Source organism: Schistocerca nitens, chromosome 12 (assembly GCF_023898315.1).
Source record: "Schistocerca nitens isolate TAMUIC-IGC-003100 chromosome 12, iqSchNite1.1, whole genome shotgun sequence".
NCBI classification, from domain to species: Eukaryota; Metazoa; Arthropoda; class Insecta; order Orthoptera; family Acrididae; genus Schistocerca; species Schistocerca nitens.
Window position 1 is genome coordinate 136,864,075 of NC_064625.1, and position 19,450 is coordinate 136,883,524.

Here is a 19,450-nt window from a genome sequence, read left to right on the forward strand (position 1 = left end):
TACGGATCCCACACCAGTGAGCAGTATTAAAGCGGTGGGCGAACAAGTCTACCTGAACCTACGACCTTTGTTTTCGGACTGTATTTCCATAGGATTCTTTCAATGAATCTCAGTCTGGCATCTGCTTTACCGACGATTAATTTTATATGATCAATCCATTTTAAATCACTCCTAATGCCTACTCCCAGATAATTTATAGAATTAACTGCTTCCAATTGCTGACCTGCTATACTGTAGCTAAATGATAAGGGATCTTTCTTTCTATGTATTCCCAGCACATTACACTTGTCTACATTGAGATTCAATCCCTGCACCATGCTCCAATTCGTTGCAGATCCTCCTGCATTTCAGTACAATTTTCCATTGTTACAGTCTCTCCATATACTACAGCATCATCCGCAAAAAGCCTCAGTGAACTTCCGATGTTACCCACAAGGTCATTTATGTATATTGTGAATAGCAACGGTTCCACGACACTCCCCTGCGGCACACCTGAAATCACTCTTACTTCGGAAGACTTCTCTCCATTGAGAATGACATGCTGCGTTCTGTTATCTAGGAACTCTTCAATCCAATCACACAATTGGTCTGATAGTCCATATGCTCTTACTTTGTTCATTAGACGACTGTGGGGAACTGTATCAAACGCCTTGCTGAAGTCAAGAAACACGGCATCTACCTGGGAACCCGTGTCTATGGCCCTCTGAGTCTCGTGAACGAATGGCGCTACCTGGGTTTCACACGATCGTCTTTTCCGAAACCCATGCTGATTCCTACAGAGTAGATTTCTAGTCTCCAGACAGAGAGGGCAACCATCTCTTGTTTCCTCAGCATTTTCCGAATTTTGTTATTGTTTGCCATAGTAGTCTAATGACTACTATGGCAAACGAAAGGTAAAAAAGACATGCTCCATTGTTTAAAATTTGCCTTCATCTATAAAGAATAGCGCGAGCTGGGTTTCACAGGATCGTCTTTTTAGAAAACCAGGCTGATTCCTACAAAGGAGACTTCTAGTTTCCAGAAAAATCATTATACTCGAACATAATACTTGTTCCAAAATTCTACAACTGATCGACGTTAGAAATATAGGTCTATAGTTCTGCACATCTGTTCGACGTCCCTCCTTGAAAACGCGGATGACCTGTGCCCTTTCCCAATACTATGGAACACTACACTCTTCTAGAGACCTACGGTACACCGCTGCAAGAAGGGGGGCAAGTTCCTTCGCGTACTCTGTGTAAAATCGAACTGGTATCCCATCAGGTCCAGCGGCCTTTCCTCTTTTGAGCGATTTTAATTGTTTTTCTATCCGTCATATATTTCGATATCTACATCTACATCTATACTCCGCGAGCCACCTTACGGTGTGTGGCGGAGGGTACTTATTGTACCACTATCTGATCCCCCCTTCCCTGTTCCATTCACGAATTGTGCGTGGGAAGAACGACTGCTTGTAAGTCTCCGTATTTGCTCTAATTTCTCGGATCTTTTCGTTGTGATCATTACGCGAGATATATGTGGGCGGTAGTAATATGTTGCCCATCTCTTCCCGGAATGTGCTCTCTCGTAATTTCGATAATAAACCTCTCCGTATTGCGTAACGCCTTTCTTGAAGTGTCCGCCACTGGAGCTTGTTCAGCATCTCCGTAACGCTCTCGCGCTGACTAAATGTCCCCATGACGAATCGCGCTGCTTTTCGCTGGATCATGTCTATCTCTTCTATTAATCCAACCTGGTAAGGGTCCCATACTGATGAGCAATACTCAAGAATCGGACGAACAAGCGTTTTGTCATGAAGGGATCACCAATTTAGTATTGGAGGGCAGCGTGGAGGGTAAACATCGTAGAGGGAGACCAAGAGATGAATACACTATGCAGATTTAGAAGGATGTAGGGTGCAGTAGTTACTTGAAGATGAAGAAGCTTGCACAGGATAGAGTAACATGGAGAGCTGCATCAAAACAGTCTCTGGGCTGAAGACCACAACTAATGACAACACAACTCTACCCGGCTCCTTTTACACTGTGGACTCCACTTCTCCTGACATCATGTGGTCCATTCCACATTACATTCAGTGTTCAATTACTTTTGATTAGGTAGTGTGTGTACCTGTCGCGCCAAAACGTAGGGGCCTTTTCCTTGTCATTACTGCTGTGGTTCGTCCCTTCCTACCAGGAACGCCGTACAAGAATACGGAATCTGTTTATGTTGAAGCTTCAGTATGTATTGTTACAACTGCTGTGATGTTATGGATGTCAGCGGTTCCGTGAACAAACGGACGCGGTAGCTCTTCTCCACAGCTAGATCTTCCAAAACCAATTGTTGTTGTTTGGATAGATAAATGGATAAATGGATGGATGGGAAGGAGTATTGTTGGATAAGTGAATGCCTGGATAGACAGATGGGTGATTGGGTCGGTGGCTTGCAGATGGATTACTAGGTGGTTTCTGGATTTTTAGCTGGGTGGATGGGTGGATGCATGTATAGCTGGTTGGTTGTACCAATGACTGTAAGGTTATATCGATGAATGAGTGGATGGTTGTTTCAATGGATGGAAGGTTGCATCGATGGATGGATGTGTGGTTAAATTAATGGATGGATTGGTTGTCAGATTGGTTGGAAGCATAATTGGATAGATATATGGAGGGCTGCAGAGTCTGCCGCCAATGATGTAAATTGAACTGTTTCTTGAGGGATAAATAAAAGAGTGGGTGTATGGGTGGGTGGATGGGTAATTGGATGGATGAGTGGATGGATAGATGGTAACGTTAAGGGATAGCTTGTTGGATTGTTGCGTGTCAGCAGTGTGGTTGGAATGAGGTATGGAGGGCAGGAGAGTCTGTGGCTTATGGTATAGTTAAAACTGCTACTCGAGAGATGAGAGACAGAAAACTGTGAGTCCTACCCTGGAAGCGTCGTCCTCGTCGTCGTCGTTCTGGAAAGTACAAGCTACTGGACTGTGTCAGGTTACCTCCTATATGATGGTTAACAGTGTCCCAGCTTGTCTGTTAACGCTCCGGCCGTATGCTGATGGCAGGTGTGTCGTTGCAGATGCGAGCCGCCCAGCGGGGACATGACGCTTCCCGTGTCCAGCTATGAGGAGCTGCTGGTGCGCGTGCGCTCGCTGCGACACGAGACCATCCAGCTGCAGAGGGAGCTGTCCGCCTCCTCCTCGCTGCTGCTCGACCACAACGACAACGGTGAGTGTCCGCACCCTCGCGCTACCATCTGTAGGCTGGTCTGATGATCTGTTACACTGAACAAATCCTTCTAGGAGTCATTCTCCTCCAAAAGCGATACGCAACTAATGGGCTACCTTAAGAGATTCATAGTTACTCCTGCCTGTTGCTTCTCACGTTTTCTAATGTGTTCAGTCCGGTGACGAGGCATTTGGCTACCTTAAGAGAGTCATAGTTAATCATGCCAGCTGCTCCCCCTTTTAAGCCACCTTCACATTTTCATGTTTACTGTATCCAGTCCACCAAAACCGATACGCAACTAATTGTCTACCTTACGAGACTCTTATTCACTTCAGGCAGTTGCTCTTCAGGTTTTCCGATGGGTTTGGTCTGGTGACGAGGCAGTTGGCTACCTTAAGAGAGTCATAGTTGTAAGAGGTCCGAGCAGATGTAATACAGATGTAATTTTATGTAAGAGGTCCGAGCAGATGTAATTTCGATGTATTGCTCATGCGCTGCCTGCGATATGCAAGGTATGAGAGAATCGCTGACCAGAGAGCAGTGTTGACTGTACGAACTGTGTAGCAGTAGTAGTAAGTTGTTGCCAGTGTGTGTCTGGTCTGGAGTCTGCTCTAGTCTGGTGTATTATGTTGGCTGGGCCGGTCGCGGTGCAGCGATGCCGGAGCCTGAATATTATTGTATAAGGTAAAAAAGCAGCCTCGCGCATATCTAGTAATATTATGTAAACTCCCACGTATATCTTTTAAAAATATCCTAACAATAACAAGCATTCATTTCAATTTAAAGAATTTAAGTTTTTTTTCAATGCATGATCATTCCGATTGTTGCAAAAGAAAAATCATTTGCTTCCTTTCATAAATAACAAATGTATAGGCCAGCATTGCACAGAGCTGTGCCGGAAAAGAGCTATTGTAAGAGCAGATAGTTGCCGACTTTATCGAGGTGAGAGTTTTTGCCTTTTTTATTCAGAATGATCTTACAGGGCCATGACGCAGCACTGCTGTCGTCCAAATTTTACCAGGTTACTGAATTTATTTTTTATTACGAGGTTTAGGAATTTTTCTGTTTCGAGCTTACATTAAATGAGAAAAGAATTTTGTGGGGACATTAAATGGGAACCAGTTTTGTTGTGAGGTTACACTAAAATTAGAGTCATTAACCAAATAAAATTAAATTATGTTTTGTGGGGAGGTTACATAGTTACTCATGCCAGTTGCTCCCCCTTTTAAGCCACCTTCACATTTTCATGTTTACTGTATCAAATCCACCAAAAGCGATATGGAACTAATTGTCTACCTTACGAGACTCATATTCACTTCAGGCAGTTGCTCCTCAGGTTTTCCGATGGGTTTGGTCTGGTGACGAGGCAGTTGGCTATTTAAGCCGACTTTATTCACGTCAGTGAACATACATATAGATGTATATACCCACACAGTGGGTTTACAAATGACATATACAGTTCAGACATTAGACGGACAGGAAAAGACGTGAACAAAGATGATGTTATGCCTGTGATAGACGCCAGGCAGCGGCGTAGACACACATGATTGGGCCATCACCCGACACCAGTCTGGGGCATCGTGCACCTTATGGCAGTCATAGTGTCAAACTGCCGTGCTGCCATCACAGTTCCAATGAGTACCTGCGTAGCCATCGTCGCGATGTGGTGGTTCTTGAATCCCAGCTGACGCAAGTCCTGTGCGGTGGTGGGTGACCACACCCCCCTCCATGAGATGGTAGCTGAAGTGGTGGTGATACTCTCAACTGCTGGGATCTGGCTCCTAATTGCCTGGTGGATGGCTTCCCTATTGTAGACCGCGACCTTCTGCTGGTGACAATCATCGATGTCAAGGTTGACGCCAACCACCTGGGCATCGATGATATGGGCTGCATCGCCACGAACTGCCATGATGTCCGGCTTCTTCAGTCCCTCGGATGTCCTGAGGTGGGGCTCCAGATGGACGTTGAAGCCCCTGCGACGAAGTCCCTGCGCGATGTAGGACGCAAGGGCGTTGTGTCCCTCCACTCGGGCGTCGTGACTCCTGAAGCAGTGCTGGACAACGTGATTTGCAGTTTCCTTAGCGATGCAGCCAGCCCGGCAGTTAGTGTCAACAGCGCGACCTCGCTGCAACCGTGCCCGGGTTGGAAGGGCATTGATCCTAGTACGGATGCAGGAGATAAAGTCATGGCCTGTAATAGCTAGTCTTGGATTGTCGACCCAGCCCTGGTGTTTGGGCAGACTTCTTAAGGGCGGCCCCATCCACCACAGATGCAGCCGTTCAGCCCACATCTGGCCCATTTGATTGGTTGTCCACCGTAGCTGTTGCTCTAACCTCCCAATTTCACACCCCAGAACGTCTTCTTTCGGTCTGTGTGATTGGACTCCCAGAGCTGGCATGTTGGCGAGCCGATTCCGCCGCAGCAGAGGACCAAGCCAGCGAGCTGATGGCACTCCCAATCCCCCAGATGCAACAGGGGCGTGAAAGTACGCAACAGGGATGTCCGCTGGCAGGCACACCCAAGATCTTGTAGCTGTGTGGATGGTGGTGTCCATTGCTGACAGGGCTCCAAGGCGTGTCCTTGAAAGATTCAAGCCATGGTGGATTCCTGGCAGGATGACAGTTCTTAGGACATGCTGTTGTGGTTGAGTGGTGCCTTGGACAGGACGCTCAACTGTCGCTCGACCTCCCGCCTCGGATGAAAGAGGCTGCGTCCGCTGGTGGAGAACTCCAGGCCAAGATACCGGAAAGTCCTCTCAATCGCCAGGGCTGGGAGGATGGTATACCCAGCCCTGAAAGTCGTCGTGTCATCGACCTTCATCTTCTTCTCACGGCCAGACGCCGCGAGGGCGAGAGTGAAACACTTTCCAGGGTTGACTTGGAGACCGTCCCCAAGGGCAGATGTTGCATCATCAATAAGGTCCTGGAGTCCTCCTGGAGTCTCGGCGAACAGCAGGAGGTCGTCAGCGAAAGCAGCAGCGTTGAGGCGTCGTCCCATCACTTTGGCACCAATGTCGTCTGGGAGGCGAGCAAGCATGAGGTCCAAGGAAAGGCTGAAAAGGATAGGAGAGAGAGGATCACCCTGCCTGACACCCCTTGAAGGCTGCAGTGGACCCAGCGACCTCCCAGGACCAGAGATCATCGTCACCCCATCCTCATAGCATCCCAGGATGTATCCAATGAACTCGTCAGGCAGACCATGCGCCCTCAGGGCACCATGGTCTAGAGAGTCGAATGCCTTGGACACATCCAGGGACGCGACATATAGGGAGTGACAGTTCGCCCTGGCCTGAGTCATCGCCAAATCCAACAAGAACACATTGTGCAGCATCCCATCCTGAGGAAGGAATGCCTGCTGACACCCGTCCAGCACACAGGTCCACATCAGACGGCCCACCAGGATCTTATGGAAGACCCTAGCGAGGACTGAGCAAACCGTGATCGGACAGAAGTCAGTCGGGGATGCTGGGGCGGCCTTTTTGGGCAGTAGGGATGTGCGGGCTAGGAGGAGTCGGGATGGGATGCGACGGGTCAAGAGGAAAAGGTTGAGAATTTTAAGGAGGACCTCACGGGGTATACGGCGAAGCTGGGCTGGTGTCAGTCTGTCTGGGCCTGCAGCGGAGCGACGAGGGGAGAGCGCTGAAGCAACTTCGTCCATCGTAATAGGAGCCCACAGCTGTTCGAAGGGAACCTCGATGGAGGAAGGCAACAGCCGACCCTCCAGACGGTCCACCTGGCCAGATGGTCGCCAGGTGAAAAGGTCGTTCCAGAACTCCACCAACCCAGGAATAGCAGGTGGGTGAAGGAGCATTCCATCCAGAAGGCCGCTGATGTAGCGAGCAGCGCTCTTTGAGAAGGCCCGCTGACAGAGGGCATACTCCCACCTATGCTGGGCCCGCTTTGTCTCTGGTGGCTCCGACATCTGGTGGACGGCAGCAGGATTGTGTGATGGCTCCCTGCTGCCAATGGCATCAAGGGCAGCCGATAGCATGCCCATAATGACAGAGACCGATGTAGTTGGCCCCAGCGGCAGGATGTCATCGAAAGCGCGGAACTTCGACCCAGACGACGGGAGGGTTACCAGAGCCGACAAGACTGCATGGTCGACTGTATCCTCAGCTGTAGATGTGGTGGGAGCTGTGCAGGAACCCGCAGGCTCCGCGGCTGCAACTGATGGAAGTGGCCCCACCCCAACAGCAGAGAGGGCAGCAACAAATTCGGCGACCTGGTTCCTATAGGCTGTTGCACAACGCTGTCCTTTTATGGACTCAAGTGAGCGGTGCGGAAAAACCTTCACCAGTTCTTAGTTTAGGAACCGGGTGCCCTTGAGTGTAAGTGCTGCCTCAGAGTGGGCCAGGTGTAGCAGCTCTTCACTGGACCACCTGGCCTTCGTCCTCTCGATGGTCACCTCTGCGACAATGTACACCAAGATCCGTCTTGGTCGTAAAACTCCTGTGCCACTCAGGACATGTGACAGTAGACACTGCGGCTTGACCCGGGTTGGCGCCTCCTGTGAGAGGACCACTACCTGATTTCTTCGTATTGTTGGGGCCAGCTGAAACAGAGGCAGGGGGGTCGGCAACCCCCAAGCCCCGCAAGATTCACCCTGCTCTGTCGGTCGAGGAACTTTGGAAGAGCTACACCAAGGCATAACCTTCCTCAGAACCTCTCACGACCCCCGCCACGTGAAGGGCAGAGCTAGGATTTCCCACCGAGAGGCTAAGCGAACTATCATCCACTCGACATCGCTAGGATGCTGAGGAGTGGATTGAGAGGATCCATATATGACGCATCATGTGAGCATTTGGAGAGTCATAGTTACTCATGCCAGTTGCTCCCCCTTTTAAGCCACCTTCACATTTTCGTTTTTACTGTACCGTCCACCAAAAGCGATATGCAACTAATTGTCTACCTTACGAGAATCATATTCACTTCAGGCAGTTGCTCCTCAGGTTTTCCGATGGGTTTGGTCTGGTGACGAGGCAGTTGGCTACCGTAAGAGAGTCATAGTTAGTCATGCCAGTTGCTCCCCCTTTTAAGCCACCATCACAATTTAATGATTACTGAATTCTCGAGCCACTGTTTCCCCAAGGCACTGCAAGCATTCAGTAACCATGCTCATGCACAGCTGTCCAAGTGTTGCCGTCACACCAATTGGGTCGCAGTCAAAGCCGGGTACATCTCTCTCGTTGGATATTCATGGGGCCATTGTGAGCATTTCTGTACAGACGGGTTAGAGCTATGTCTTGTGGTGGTACAGCTGTGCTACCACCCAGCTCCTCTGACAAGTGAAAACCAGTGAAAGTGATTTTTGATTTGCGTAGCATCGCAAGCATCGTACTAGGCCCTGGTTACAGGCGCAAATCAAGCAGTGCTGTCTTACATTAATTTATGGAGGTTACTCACGCCGACGTGGATGAACAGGCCACAGTCATAAGAGTGACAAGAGTCCAGTTGTGTCTCCGTACTTGTAGTATATAGTGCACTAAAAGACTTACAGCTATTTCAGCAAACAAGCATGAGGGTCGTTCAACAAGTAATGCCCCAATTTTTTTTAAAATCCATTAATATACGTAGACAGACGTTGGTACTTCACATTTGATGTTTGTTCTGTGCGCCGTTGAAGTTCTGGCAGGTGGCAGAGCCGTAGTACAGCGTCAAAATGGCGTCTACATACGACTCACGTTACAAGCAGAGTGCTGTTATTGATTTCCTGCGTGCAGAAAAAGAAACCGTGGTGAACATCCCTAAACGTTTGTGTGCAGTGTATGGTGGTGCTGCAGTTGACAGGAGTACAGTTTGGCGATGGGTAAAGAAAGTCACAGCCTCAGGAGATGCTGAAACAGAGCTCCACGATCAGCCACGCTCGGGACGTCCTGTCACAGCCACGTCCTGAATCGTGTGGACGCCATTATTCGCGCCGACCGGCCAATCACAACTTGACAACTGGCTCTACAGCTGTCGGTCAGCATTGGAAGTGCGTCTGCAATGATCGAGACTCTGGGATATTCAAAGAGGTGTTCACGATGGGTTCCACGAATGCTCGCAGCGGACCACAAGATTCAAAGAAAGGCCATTCCATCTGAATTGGTGGAGCGTTTTGAGGCCGCCGGAGAGGCCTTTCTGTCGCGGATCGTTACGGGGGACGAAAGCTGGGTGCACCACTTTGCGCCGGAAACAAAAGGGCAGTCGACGGAGTGGCTTTATCCTCATTCACCACAAAAGAAGAAATTCGAGACAACACCCTCTCACGGTGAGAGTCTTCTGGGATTGTGATGGCGTCATTCTTGTGGATGTGATGCCAAGAGGGCCAGCCATCAATTCAGAGTCATACGTGAGACTCTGAATAAACTCGAGAATCGTTTCCAACATCTTCGGTCGGACAAGAGTCCAGGAGAAATCTTGCTCCAACACGATAATGCACGCCCACACACAAGTCTGAGAACCCGGGAACACATCGCCAAATTGGGTTGGACATCATTGGCTCATCCACCCTACAGTCAAAACCTGGCATCATCGGACTTCCATCTCGAGTGGCGTTGTTTCGCACGTGGTTGTTAAATGCCAATGTCTAGATTTGAAGAGATCACACCTCCTGATATTCGGAGAGTTCCACGTTAATCCTGTCTGCATCAGCAGCCGTACTGTTTTCGTAGAATGCTTGCGGCACATTCGCGTTATTTCAGTGTTACGGCGTTAGTATCAGTCTCGTCTGTATGTTGCCGACTCTTATCATAGCACACGTTTTTGTGGCCGAGCGAGGTGGCGCAGTGGTTAGCACACTGGACTCGCATTCGGGAGGACGACGGTGCAAACCTGCATCCGGCCGTCCCGATTTAGGTTCTCCGTGATTTCCCTAAACAGCTTCAGGCAAATGTCGGGACAGTTCCTTTGAATGGTAACGGTCGACGTCCTTACCCATACTTCCCTAAACCGGTGGGACCGATGAGCCCTCTGTTTGGTCCCCTCCCATAAGTCAACCAAACACACGTTTTTGTAGTGTTTTCCCAGTCTTGTCTACAAGGACCCGAGACGGCAATCGGATTTTTGTAATACGTGAAGTTGAGAACTCAGATACCAATCCATCAAAGCGTTCCAATGTAGCTCTAAAAATTCTTGATAAAATCTAATTTAAAGTTTTCCAAGCGGCTATAATACGCTGAAGCAAGCTCAATTTTTCGAGAGTCGGCGTGGCTGTCTGATAGAATCCTCGCTTGCCGTGTGCGGGAACTTGGGTTCCAGTCCAAGCCTGTGCAAATTTTTTTACCATATTGCATGTTCTGTGAACATTTACGTCGAGCGTAAAATACGTAAAGGCGGGGAAAAAATTAAAAGCATCCGCTACTACTAAACGGTGGATCGCTGGCTAGAGTCTCATTTCGGTCATTAATCTTCGTGTTTTCCGTTCAGTGCTGAATACCTATGTCATTTAAATATGAAGTTCATCAAATACGAGGGCAGTTCAATAAGTAATGCAACACATTTTTTTTCTCGGCCAATTTTGGTTGAAAAAACCGGAAATTTCTTGTGGAATATTTTCAAACATTCCCGCTTTGTCTCGTGTAGTTTCATTGACTTCCGACAGGTACGGAGCTGTTAAAATGGCGTCTGTAACGGATGTGCGTTGCAAAAAACGGGCAGTGATCGAGTTTCTTTTGGCGGAAAACCAGGGCATCTCAGATATTCCTAGGCGCTTGCAGAATGTCTACGGTATCTGGCAGTGGACAAAAGCACGGTGAGTCGTTGGGCAAAGCGTGTGTCATCATCGCCGCAAGGTCAAGCGAGACTGTCTGATCTCCCGCATGCGGGCCGGCCGTGCACAGCTGTGACTCCTGCAATGGCGGAGCGTGCGAACACACTCGTTCGAGATGATCGACGGATCACCATCAAACAACTCAGTGCTCAACTTGACATCTCTGTTGGTAGTGCTGTCACAATTGTTCACCAGTTGGGATATTCAAAGGTTTGTTCCCGCTGGGTCCCTCGTTGTCTAACCGAACACCATAAAGAGCAAAGGAGAACCATCTGTGCGGAATTGCTTGCTCGTCATGTGGCTGAGGGTGACAATTTCTTGCCAAAGATTGTTACAGGCCATGAAACATGGGTTCATCACTTCGAACCTGAAACAAAACGGCAATCAATGGAGTGGCGCCACACCCACTCCCCTACCAAGAAAAAGTTTAAAGCCATACCCCCAGCCGGTAAAGTCATGGTTACAGTCTTATGGGACGCTGAAGGGGTTATTCTGTTCGATGTCCTTCCCCATGGTCAAACGATCAACTCTGAAGTGTATTGTGCTACTCTTCAGAAATTGAAGAAACGACTTCAGCGTGTTCCTAGCCACAAAAATCAGAACGAACTTCTCCTCCTTCGTGACAACGCAAGACCTCACACAAGTCTTCGCACCTGAGAGGAGCTCACAAAACTTCAGTGGACTGTTCTTCCTCATGCACCCTACAGCCCCGATCTCGCACCGTCGGATTTCCACATGTTTGGCCCAATGAAGGACGCAATTCGTGGGACGCACTACGCAGATGATGAAGAAGTTATTGATGCAGTACGACGTTGGCTCCGACATCGACCAGTGGAATGGTACCGTGCAGGCATACAGGCCCTCATTTCAAGGTGGCGTAAGGCCGTAGCAGTGAATGGAGATTACGTTGAAAAATAGTGTTGTGTAGCTAAAAGATTGGGGAATAACCTGGTGTATTTCAATGCTGAATAAAACAACCCCTGTTTCAGAAAAAAAATGTGTTGCATTACTTATTGAACTGCCCTCGTATATCCAAATTAACAATAATTTGATTGTTATTTTCATGAAAATAGCACTTTTTCCTTTTTGTAATTACATATTACACACAAAAATTCCGTTTTCATTGCAGATATAAATTCTTAACTACCGGCGTTTTATAAAATATTGTTAATAAAGATTATTTAAATTAAGAAAAAAGAAATTTTTACGCCGTTGTGTGTTTAACGCTTCACTGAAATGCTTGTGAAACGTCAACATTTGTTTAAAATGTCGCGTCGGCTCGTAATGGAACTCAGGTGCCCCACGAGACAGGTGAACATTCTAACACAGAACCACGCTCCGAGTTGAAAAATCGATTTTTCTTTATGGTATTAAAGACACAGTCGATTTACTCCAGAATTTTTCAGAATTGCGTAGAATTACTGCGGAGTATAGATATTTGAGTCCTGAACTTCATGTGCCATGAATATACACCACTAGACATTAAAATTGCTACAAGACGAATATGACGTGCTACAGACTCGAAATTTGACCGACAGGAAGAAGATGCGGTGGTATGCAAATGATTAGCTTCTCAGAGCATTCACACAAGGTTGGCGCCGGTGGCGACACCTACAACGTGCTGACATGAGGAAAGTTTCCAACCGATTTCTCATACACGAACAGCAGTTGACCGGCGTTGCCTGGTGAAACGTTGTTGTGATGCCTCGTGTAAGGAGGAGAAATGCGTATCATGACGTTTCCGACTTTGATAAAGGTCGGATTGTAGCCTATCGCGATTGCGGTTTATCGTATCGCTACATTACTGCTGGCGTTGGTCGAGATCCAGTGACTGTTAGCAGAATATGGAATCGGTGGGTTCAGGAGGATAATACGGAACGCCGTACTGGATCCCAACGGCCTCGTATCACTAGCAGTCGAGATGACAGTCATCTTATCCGCATGGCTGTAACGGATCGTGCAGCCACGTCTCGATCCCTGAGTGAACAGACGGGGACGTTTTCACGACAACAACCATCTGCACGAACAGTTCGACGACGTTTGCTGCAGCATGGACTATCAGCTCGGAGACCACGGCTGCAGTTACCCTTGACGCTGCATCACAGACAGGAGAGCCTGCGATGGTGTACTCAACGACGAACCTGGGTGCACGAATGGCAAAACGTCATTTTTTCCGGTGAATCCAGCTTCTGTTTATAGCATCATGACGGTCGTATCTGTGTTTGGCGACATCACGGTGAAGGCACATTCGTCATCGCCATACTCGCGTATCACCCGGCGTGATGGTATGGGGTGCCATTGGTTACACGTCTATTCGCATTGACGGCACTCTGAACAGTGGACGTTGCATTTCAGATGTGTTACGGCCCGTGGCTCTACCCTTCATTCGATCCCTGCGAAACCCTGCATTTCAGCAGGATGATGCACGACCGCATGTTGCAGGTCCTGTACGGGCCTTTCTGGATACAGAAAATGTTCGACTGCTGCCCTGGCCAGCACATTCTCCAGATTTCTGACCAATTGAAAACGTCTGGTCAATGGTGGCTGAGCAACTGGCTCGTCGCAATACGCCAGTCACTACTCTTGATGAACTGTGGTATCGTGTTGAAGCTGCATGGGCAGCTGTACCTGTACACGCCATCCAAGCTCTGTTTGTCTCAATGCCCAGGCGTATCAAGGCCGTTATTACGGCCAGAGGTTGTTGTTCTGAGTACTGATTTGTCAGGATCTATTCACCCAAATTGCGTGAAAATGTAATCGCATGTCAGTTCTAGTATAATATATTTTTCCAATGAATACCCGTTTATCATCTGCATTTCTTCTTCGTGCAGCAATTTTAATGGCCAGTAGTGTAAATAATCAAAAATCCGATCGCCGTATGGTGTGCTTGTAGCCGGTTGTCCGTCGTCTTTCCTGAAGTGTGTAAGGATTTCGTATCCTCGTTCGAAATTTTCCAGCGACGATTCTTCCCCCTTTCCACGCTGTAGGGGCCGTTGTGCACTCGCTGCCGTTCGGCAGAATCGGGATTCTCGCAACGTGAGACCAGAAACGGTAGCAAATCTCTCGTAATAGATTCCAAATTACGGCGTTTCCGACACGGGAGCCCGCCGTGTCGTAATACCCCCATTCCGAATTCCCGCAGTCTCCCCCCCCCCCCTTTCCACCACTTTCTTTCTTGCTAAAAGGCCATCTGGAGGCCGTGGTGCTCCCCGTCCCGTCTGATAACGGACTCTCTCTCTCTCTCTCTCTCTCTCTCTCCTTCCTCTACTGCTGCTTGTGTGCGGGGGCCGGCCCCCTCTCATTTTTATCCCACTCATCCCACTCGTCTCCTCCCACTGCTTCCCCTCCTTCTCTCACGAATTCCTCCCCCCCCCCCCCACACACACCGACATCTCCTTCCCCCTAGCTCCTCGCTGACTCCTTCCTCTCTCCTCTCCTACTCCGTCTCTTCCGCCTGCTTCCTTCCCTACAGTTCCGCTGCTTGAGCCGCTTGCTAATGAGGCGTCAGTACTTGAGTTGAGGCCATTTTCTCGGGTGGCGTATAAAAGTCGACTTAATTATTATTACCATTTTTGTGTTTACGACAGTTGAAGATAATTAGTGGCGGGACAGCGAAAGAAATGAGCTGACGGTAAAATGACCTGCATTTCTTTTCGATGAATTAAACAGGGTTTTCAAAGCCAAGATTCCGGTTTGTTCCTAGAGGGAAGTTCACTGTCTCTATGCTTTACAGCTTTTGACTTACGGCAGTTAGACTTGATGAAAATTCAATACAAAAAGCACCCTAAAAGCGAGGATTCCTTGCTGAACTACGCGGTTACATATTTTCTTCTTCGCCCATATCTCTGAAATGATGCCATTTTCCTTCACTTCCGGAAGGCGTTCGATACAGTTCCGCACTGTCGCCTGATAAACAAAGTAAGAGCCTACGGAATATCAGACCAGCTGTGTGGCTGGATTGAAGAGTTTTTAGCAAACAGAACAGAGCATGTTGGGCCGGCCGGTGTGGCCGAACGGTTCTAGGCGCTACAGTCTGGAACCGCGCGACCAGTACGGTCGCAGGTTCGAATCCTGCCTCGGGCATGGATGTGTGTCATGTCCTTACGTTAGTTAGGTTTCAGTAAGTTCTGAGTTGTAGGGGACTGATGACCTCAGATGTTAAGTCCCATAGTGCTCAGAGCCATTTGAACCGCAGAGCATGTTGTTCTCAATGGAGAGACGTCTACAGACGTTAAAGTAACCTCTGGCGTGCCCCGAGGGAGTGTTATTGCGTACCATTGCTTTTCACAATATATGTATAAATGACCTAGTAGATAGTGTCGGATGTTCCATGCGGCTTTTCGCGGATGATGCTGTAGTATACAGAGAAATTGCAGCATTAGAAAATTGCAGCGAAATGCAGGAAGATCTGCAGCGGATAGGCACTTGGTGCAGGGAGTGGCAACTGACACTTAACATAGACAAATGTAATATACTGTGAATACATAGAAAGAAGGATCCTTTATCGTATGATTACATGATAGCGGAACAAACACTGGTAGCAGTTACTCCTATAAAATATCTGGGATTATGCGTACAGAATGATTTGATGTGGAATGATCATATAAAATTAATTGTTGGCAAAGCGGGTGCCAGGTTGAGATTCATTGGGAGAGTCCTTAGAAAATGTAGTCGATCAACAAAGGAGGTGGCTTACAAAACACTCGTTCGACCTATACTTGAGTATTGCTCATCAGTGTGGGATCCGTACCAGGTCGGGTTGACGGAACAGATAGAGAAGATCCAAAGAAGAGCGGCGCGTTTCGTCACAGGGTTATTTGGTAAGCGTAATAGCGTTACGGAGATGTTTAGCAAACTCAAGTGGCAGACCCTAATAGAGAGGCGCTCTGCATCGCGGTGTAGCTTGCTGTCCAGGTTTCGAGAGGGTGCGTTTCTGGATGAGGTATCGAATATATTGCTTCCCCCTATTTATACCTCCCGAGGGGATCACGAATGTAAAATTAGAGAGATTCGAGTGCGCACGGAGGCTTTCCGGCAGTCGTTCTTCCCGCGAACCATTCGCGAGTGGAACAGAATTGGAGGGATCAGATAGTGGTTCCGAAAGTACCCTCCGCCACACACCGTTGGGTGGCTTGCGGAGTATAAATGTAGATGTACATCATACTCCGAAAGCCACCTAATGGTGTATGGCTGAGGGTACTTTCGGAACCACTATCTGATCCCTCCAATTCTGTTCCAATTGCGAATAGTGCGTGGGAAGAATGATTGTCGGTGAGCCTCTGTATTGGCTCTAATTTCCCGAATTTTCTCCTCGTGGTCAATACGCGAGATGTATTTGTGGGGAAGTAATATGTTGTCCGACTCCTCCTGAAAAGTGTTGTCCCGAAATTTCAATAGTAAATGTCTCCGTGATGCACAACGCCTCTCTTGTAACGTCTGCCAGTGGAGTTTGTTTAGCATCTCGGTAACGCTCTCTCGCCAGCTAAACGATCCCCTGACGAAACTCGCCGCTCTTCGTCGGATCTACTCTACCTCGTCTATCAGTCCTACCTGATACGGATCCCAGATACTCAAGAATCGGGCGAACAAGCGCCTTATAAGCCACTTCTTTTTCGGATGAGTTTCATTTCCTTAACATTCTTCTGATGAATCTGAGTCTGGTATCTGCTTTTCCCACTATCTGTTTTATATGGTCATTCCACTTGAGGTCGCTCTGGATAGTTACACCTTGATATTTTGCGGCAGACGCTGTCTCCAGTTGTCTGTCATCAATAGTGTAGCTGTACAGTAGTGGATCTCTTTTCCTATCTATGCGCAATATGTTACATTTATTTACGTTCAGGGTCAACTGCCAGAGCCTACACCATTCATCGATTCTCTGCTGGTCGTTCTGCAAATTCTAACTATCATCTGGCGTTGCTACTTTGTTACAGACAACTGCATCATCTGCGAATAGCCTTAAAGAGCATGCGACGCTTTCTACTAGATCATTTATATACAGGGTGATTCAAAAAGAGTACCACAAGCCGGCCGCGGTGGTCTAGCGGTTCTAGGCGCTCAGTCAGGAACCGCGCGACTGCTACAGTCGCAGGTTCGAATCCTGCCTCGGGCATGGATGTGTGTGATGTCCTTAGGTTAGTTAGGTTTAAGTAGTTCTAAGTTCTAGGGGACTTATGACCACAGATGTTGAGTCCCATAGTGCTCAGAGCCATTTTTGAGTACCACAACTTTAAAAATGTGTATTTAATGAAAGAAACTTAATATAACCTTCTGTTATACATTATTACAAAGAGTATTTAAAAAGTTTTTTTTTTCACTCAAAAACAAGTTCAGAGATGTTCAATATGGCCCCCTCCAGACACACGAGCAATATCAACCCGATACTCCAACTCGTTCCACACTCTCTGTAGCATATCAGGCGTAACAGTTTGGATAGCTGCTGTTATTTCTCGTTTCAAATCATCAATGGTGGCTGGGAGAGGTGGCCGAAACACCATATCCTTAACATACCCCCATAAGAAAAAATCGCAGGGGGTAAGATCAGGGCTTCTTGGAGGCCAGTGATGAAGTGCTCTGTCACGGGCTGCCTGGCGGCCGATCCATCGCCTCGGGTAGTTGACGTTCAGGTTTCATAACTAACCTTTTTGTAGGACTCTCCATATAGTCGATTGTGGAATTTGCAGCTCTCTGCTAGCTCTGCGAGTCGATTTTCCTGGGCTGCGAACAAATGCTTGCTGGATGCGTGCTACATTTTCATCACTCGTTCTCGGCCGTCCAGAACTTTTCCCTTTGCACAAACACCCATTCTCTGTAAACTGTTTATACCAACGTTTAATACACCACCTATCAGGAGGTTTAACACCATACTTCGTTCGAAATGCACGCTGAACAACTGTCGTCGATTCACTTCTGCCATACTGAATAACACAAAAAGCTTTCTGTTGAGCGGTCGCCATCTTAGCATCAACTGACGCTGACGCCTAGTCAACAGCGCCTCAAGTGAACAAATGTACAACTAAATGAAACTTTATAGCTCCCTTAATTCGCCGACAGCTAGTGCTTAGCTCTGCCTTTTCTCGTTGCAGAGTTTTAAATTCCTAAAGTTGTGGTATTCTTTTTGAATCACCCTGTATATTGTAAACAGCAACGGTCCTATTACGCTTCCCTGTGGTACTCCGGACATTACCTTTACATCTGTCGATTTAGCTCCATTGAGAGCGAGGTGTTGAGTTCTATGTGGAAGAAAGTCTTGAATCCAATCGCAAGTCTGCTCCGATACCCCGTAAGCTCGTATTTCTTCCATCAAACGGCAGTGCGTGGCGGTGTCAACTGCCTCACTGAAATCAAGGAACACGGCATCAACCTGAGCGCCGCTGTCCACTGCACTGTGGATCTCATGGAGGAACAGAGCGAGCTGACTTCCACAGGATCTCTGTTTGCGAAATCCATGTTGATTTTTATACAGATGTTCATTTTCCAAAATCGTCATAATTCTTAAGCATAAAACATGTTCCACAATTCTACTTCACGTTGACGTCAACCATATGGTCTATAATTGTGTGGATCTGTCTTACGGCCTTTCTTAAAAACGGGAATGATCTGAGCTTTTTTCCAGTCGTTAGGTACCTTTCGTTGCTCAGGCGATCTACGATAAAGTACTGCTACAAGGGCAGAAAGTTCTTTCGCATAATCTTCATAGAATCTTAAAAGTATCTCATCTGGTCCTGACGCCTTTCCACTGCTAAGCGATTCTAGCTGCTTTTCAGTTCGGCGATCGGTTATCTCAATATCTGCCATTTCGACGTTCGTACGACGATTGAAAGGAGGGGCAGTGTTGCGATCTTCCGTGGTGAAACAACTTCGGAGACCGAATTCAGTATTTCGGCCTCCTCTCTGTTATCTTCTGTTTCGGTGCCGATGTGGTCGCCGAGAGAATGAATAGATGATTTTCAGCCACTTACTGATTTTGCGTATGACCAATATATATATTTTTTTAATTATCGGACTTAAGATCTGAGGTCATTAGTCCTCTAGACTTAGAACTACTTAAACCTAACTAACCTAAGGACATCACACACATCCATACCGGAGGCAGGATACGAATCTGCGACCGTAGCAGCAGCGCGGTTCCGGACTGAAGCGACTAGAACCACTCGGCCACAACGACCGGCTATGACCAAAATCTCTTAGGGTTTTTACTCAGGTCGCTTGACAGCGTTTTACTTTGAGAATCATTGAACGCTTCTCTCATTGCTCTACTTGCGCGCATTTTCGCTTTGTTCAGCCTTTGATTGTCAACTAGGTTTTTACTTCTCTTGAATCTGAGATGAAGTGCATTTTGTTTACGCAGCGTTCTAACACGGCTATTAAACCATGGTGGATCTTTTCCGTCCCTTAAATCCTTACTCGGAACATACTTGTCTAGGGCATACTGAACGATGCCTTTGAATTTTTTCCATTTGTTCTCCACATCTTCCTCATCACTACCGAATATTTGA

At 47.7% G+C, this 19,450-nt stretch overlaps 1 protein-coding gene across 1 annotated transcript in view; it reads left to right on the forward strand.

Moving 5' to 3' along the window:
- LOC126214965 (uncharacterized) overlaps positions 1–19,450 on the forward strand; it is an 815,775-nt gene that overhangs the window by 271,159 nt on the left and 525,166 nt on the right. The window contains exon 2 of the mRNA XM_049941599.1: positions 3,052–3,200. Within this exon, the coding sequence (XP_049797556.1) occupies positions 3,074–3,200 (127 nt within the window). The 5' untranslated portion in view covers positions 3,052–3,073. The remainder of the gene's footprint in view (positions 1–3,051; positions 3,201–19,450) is intronic.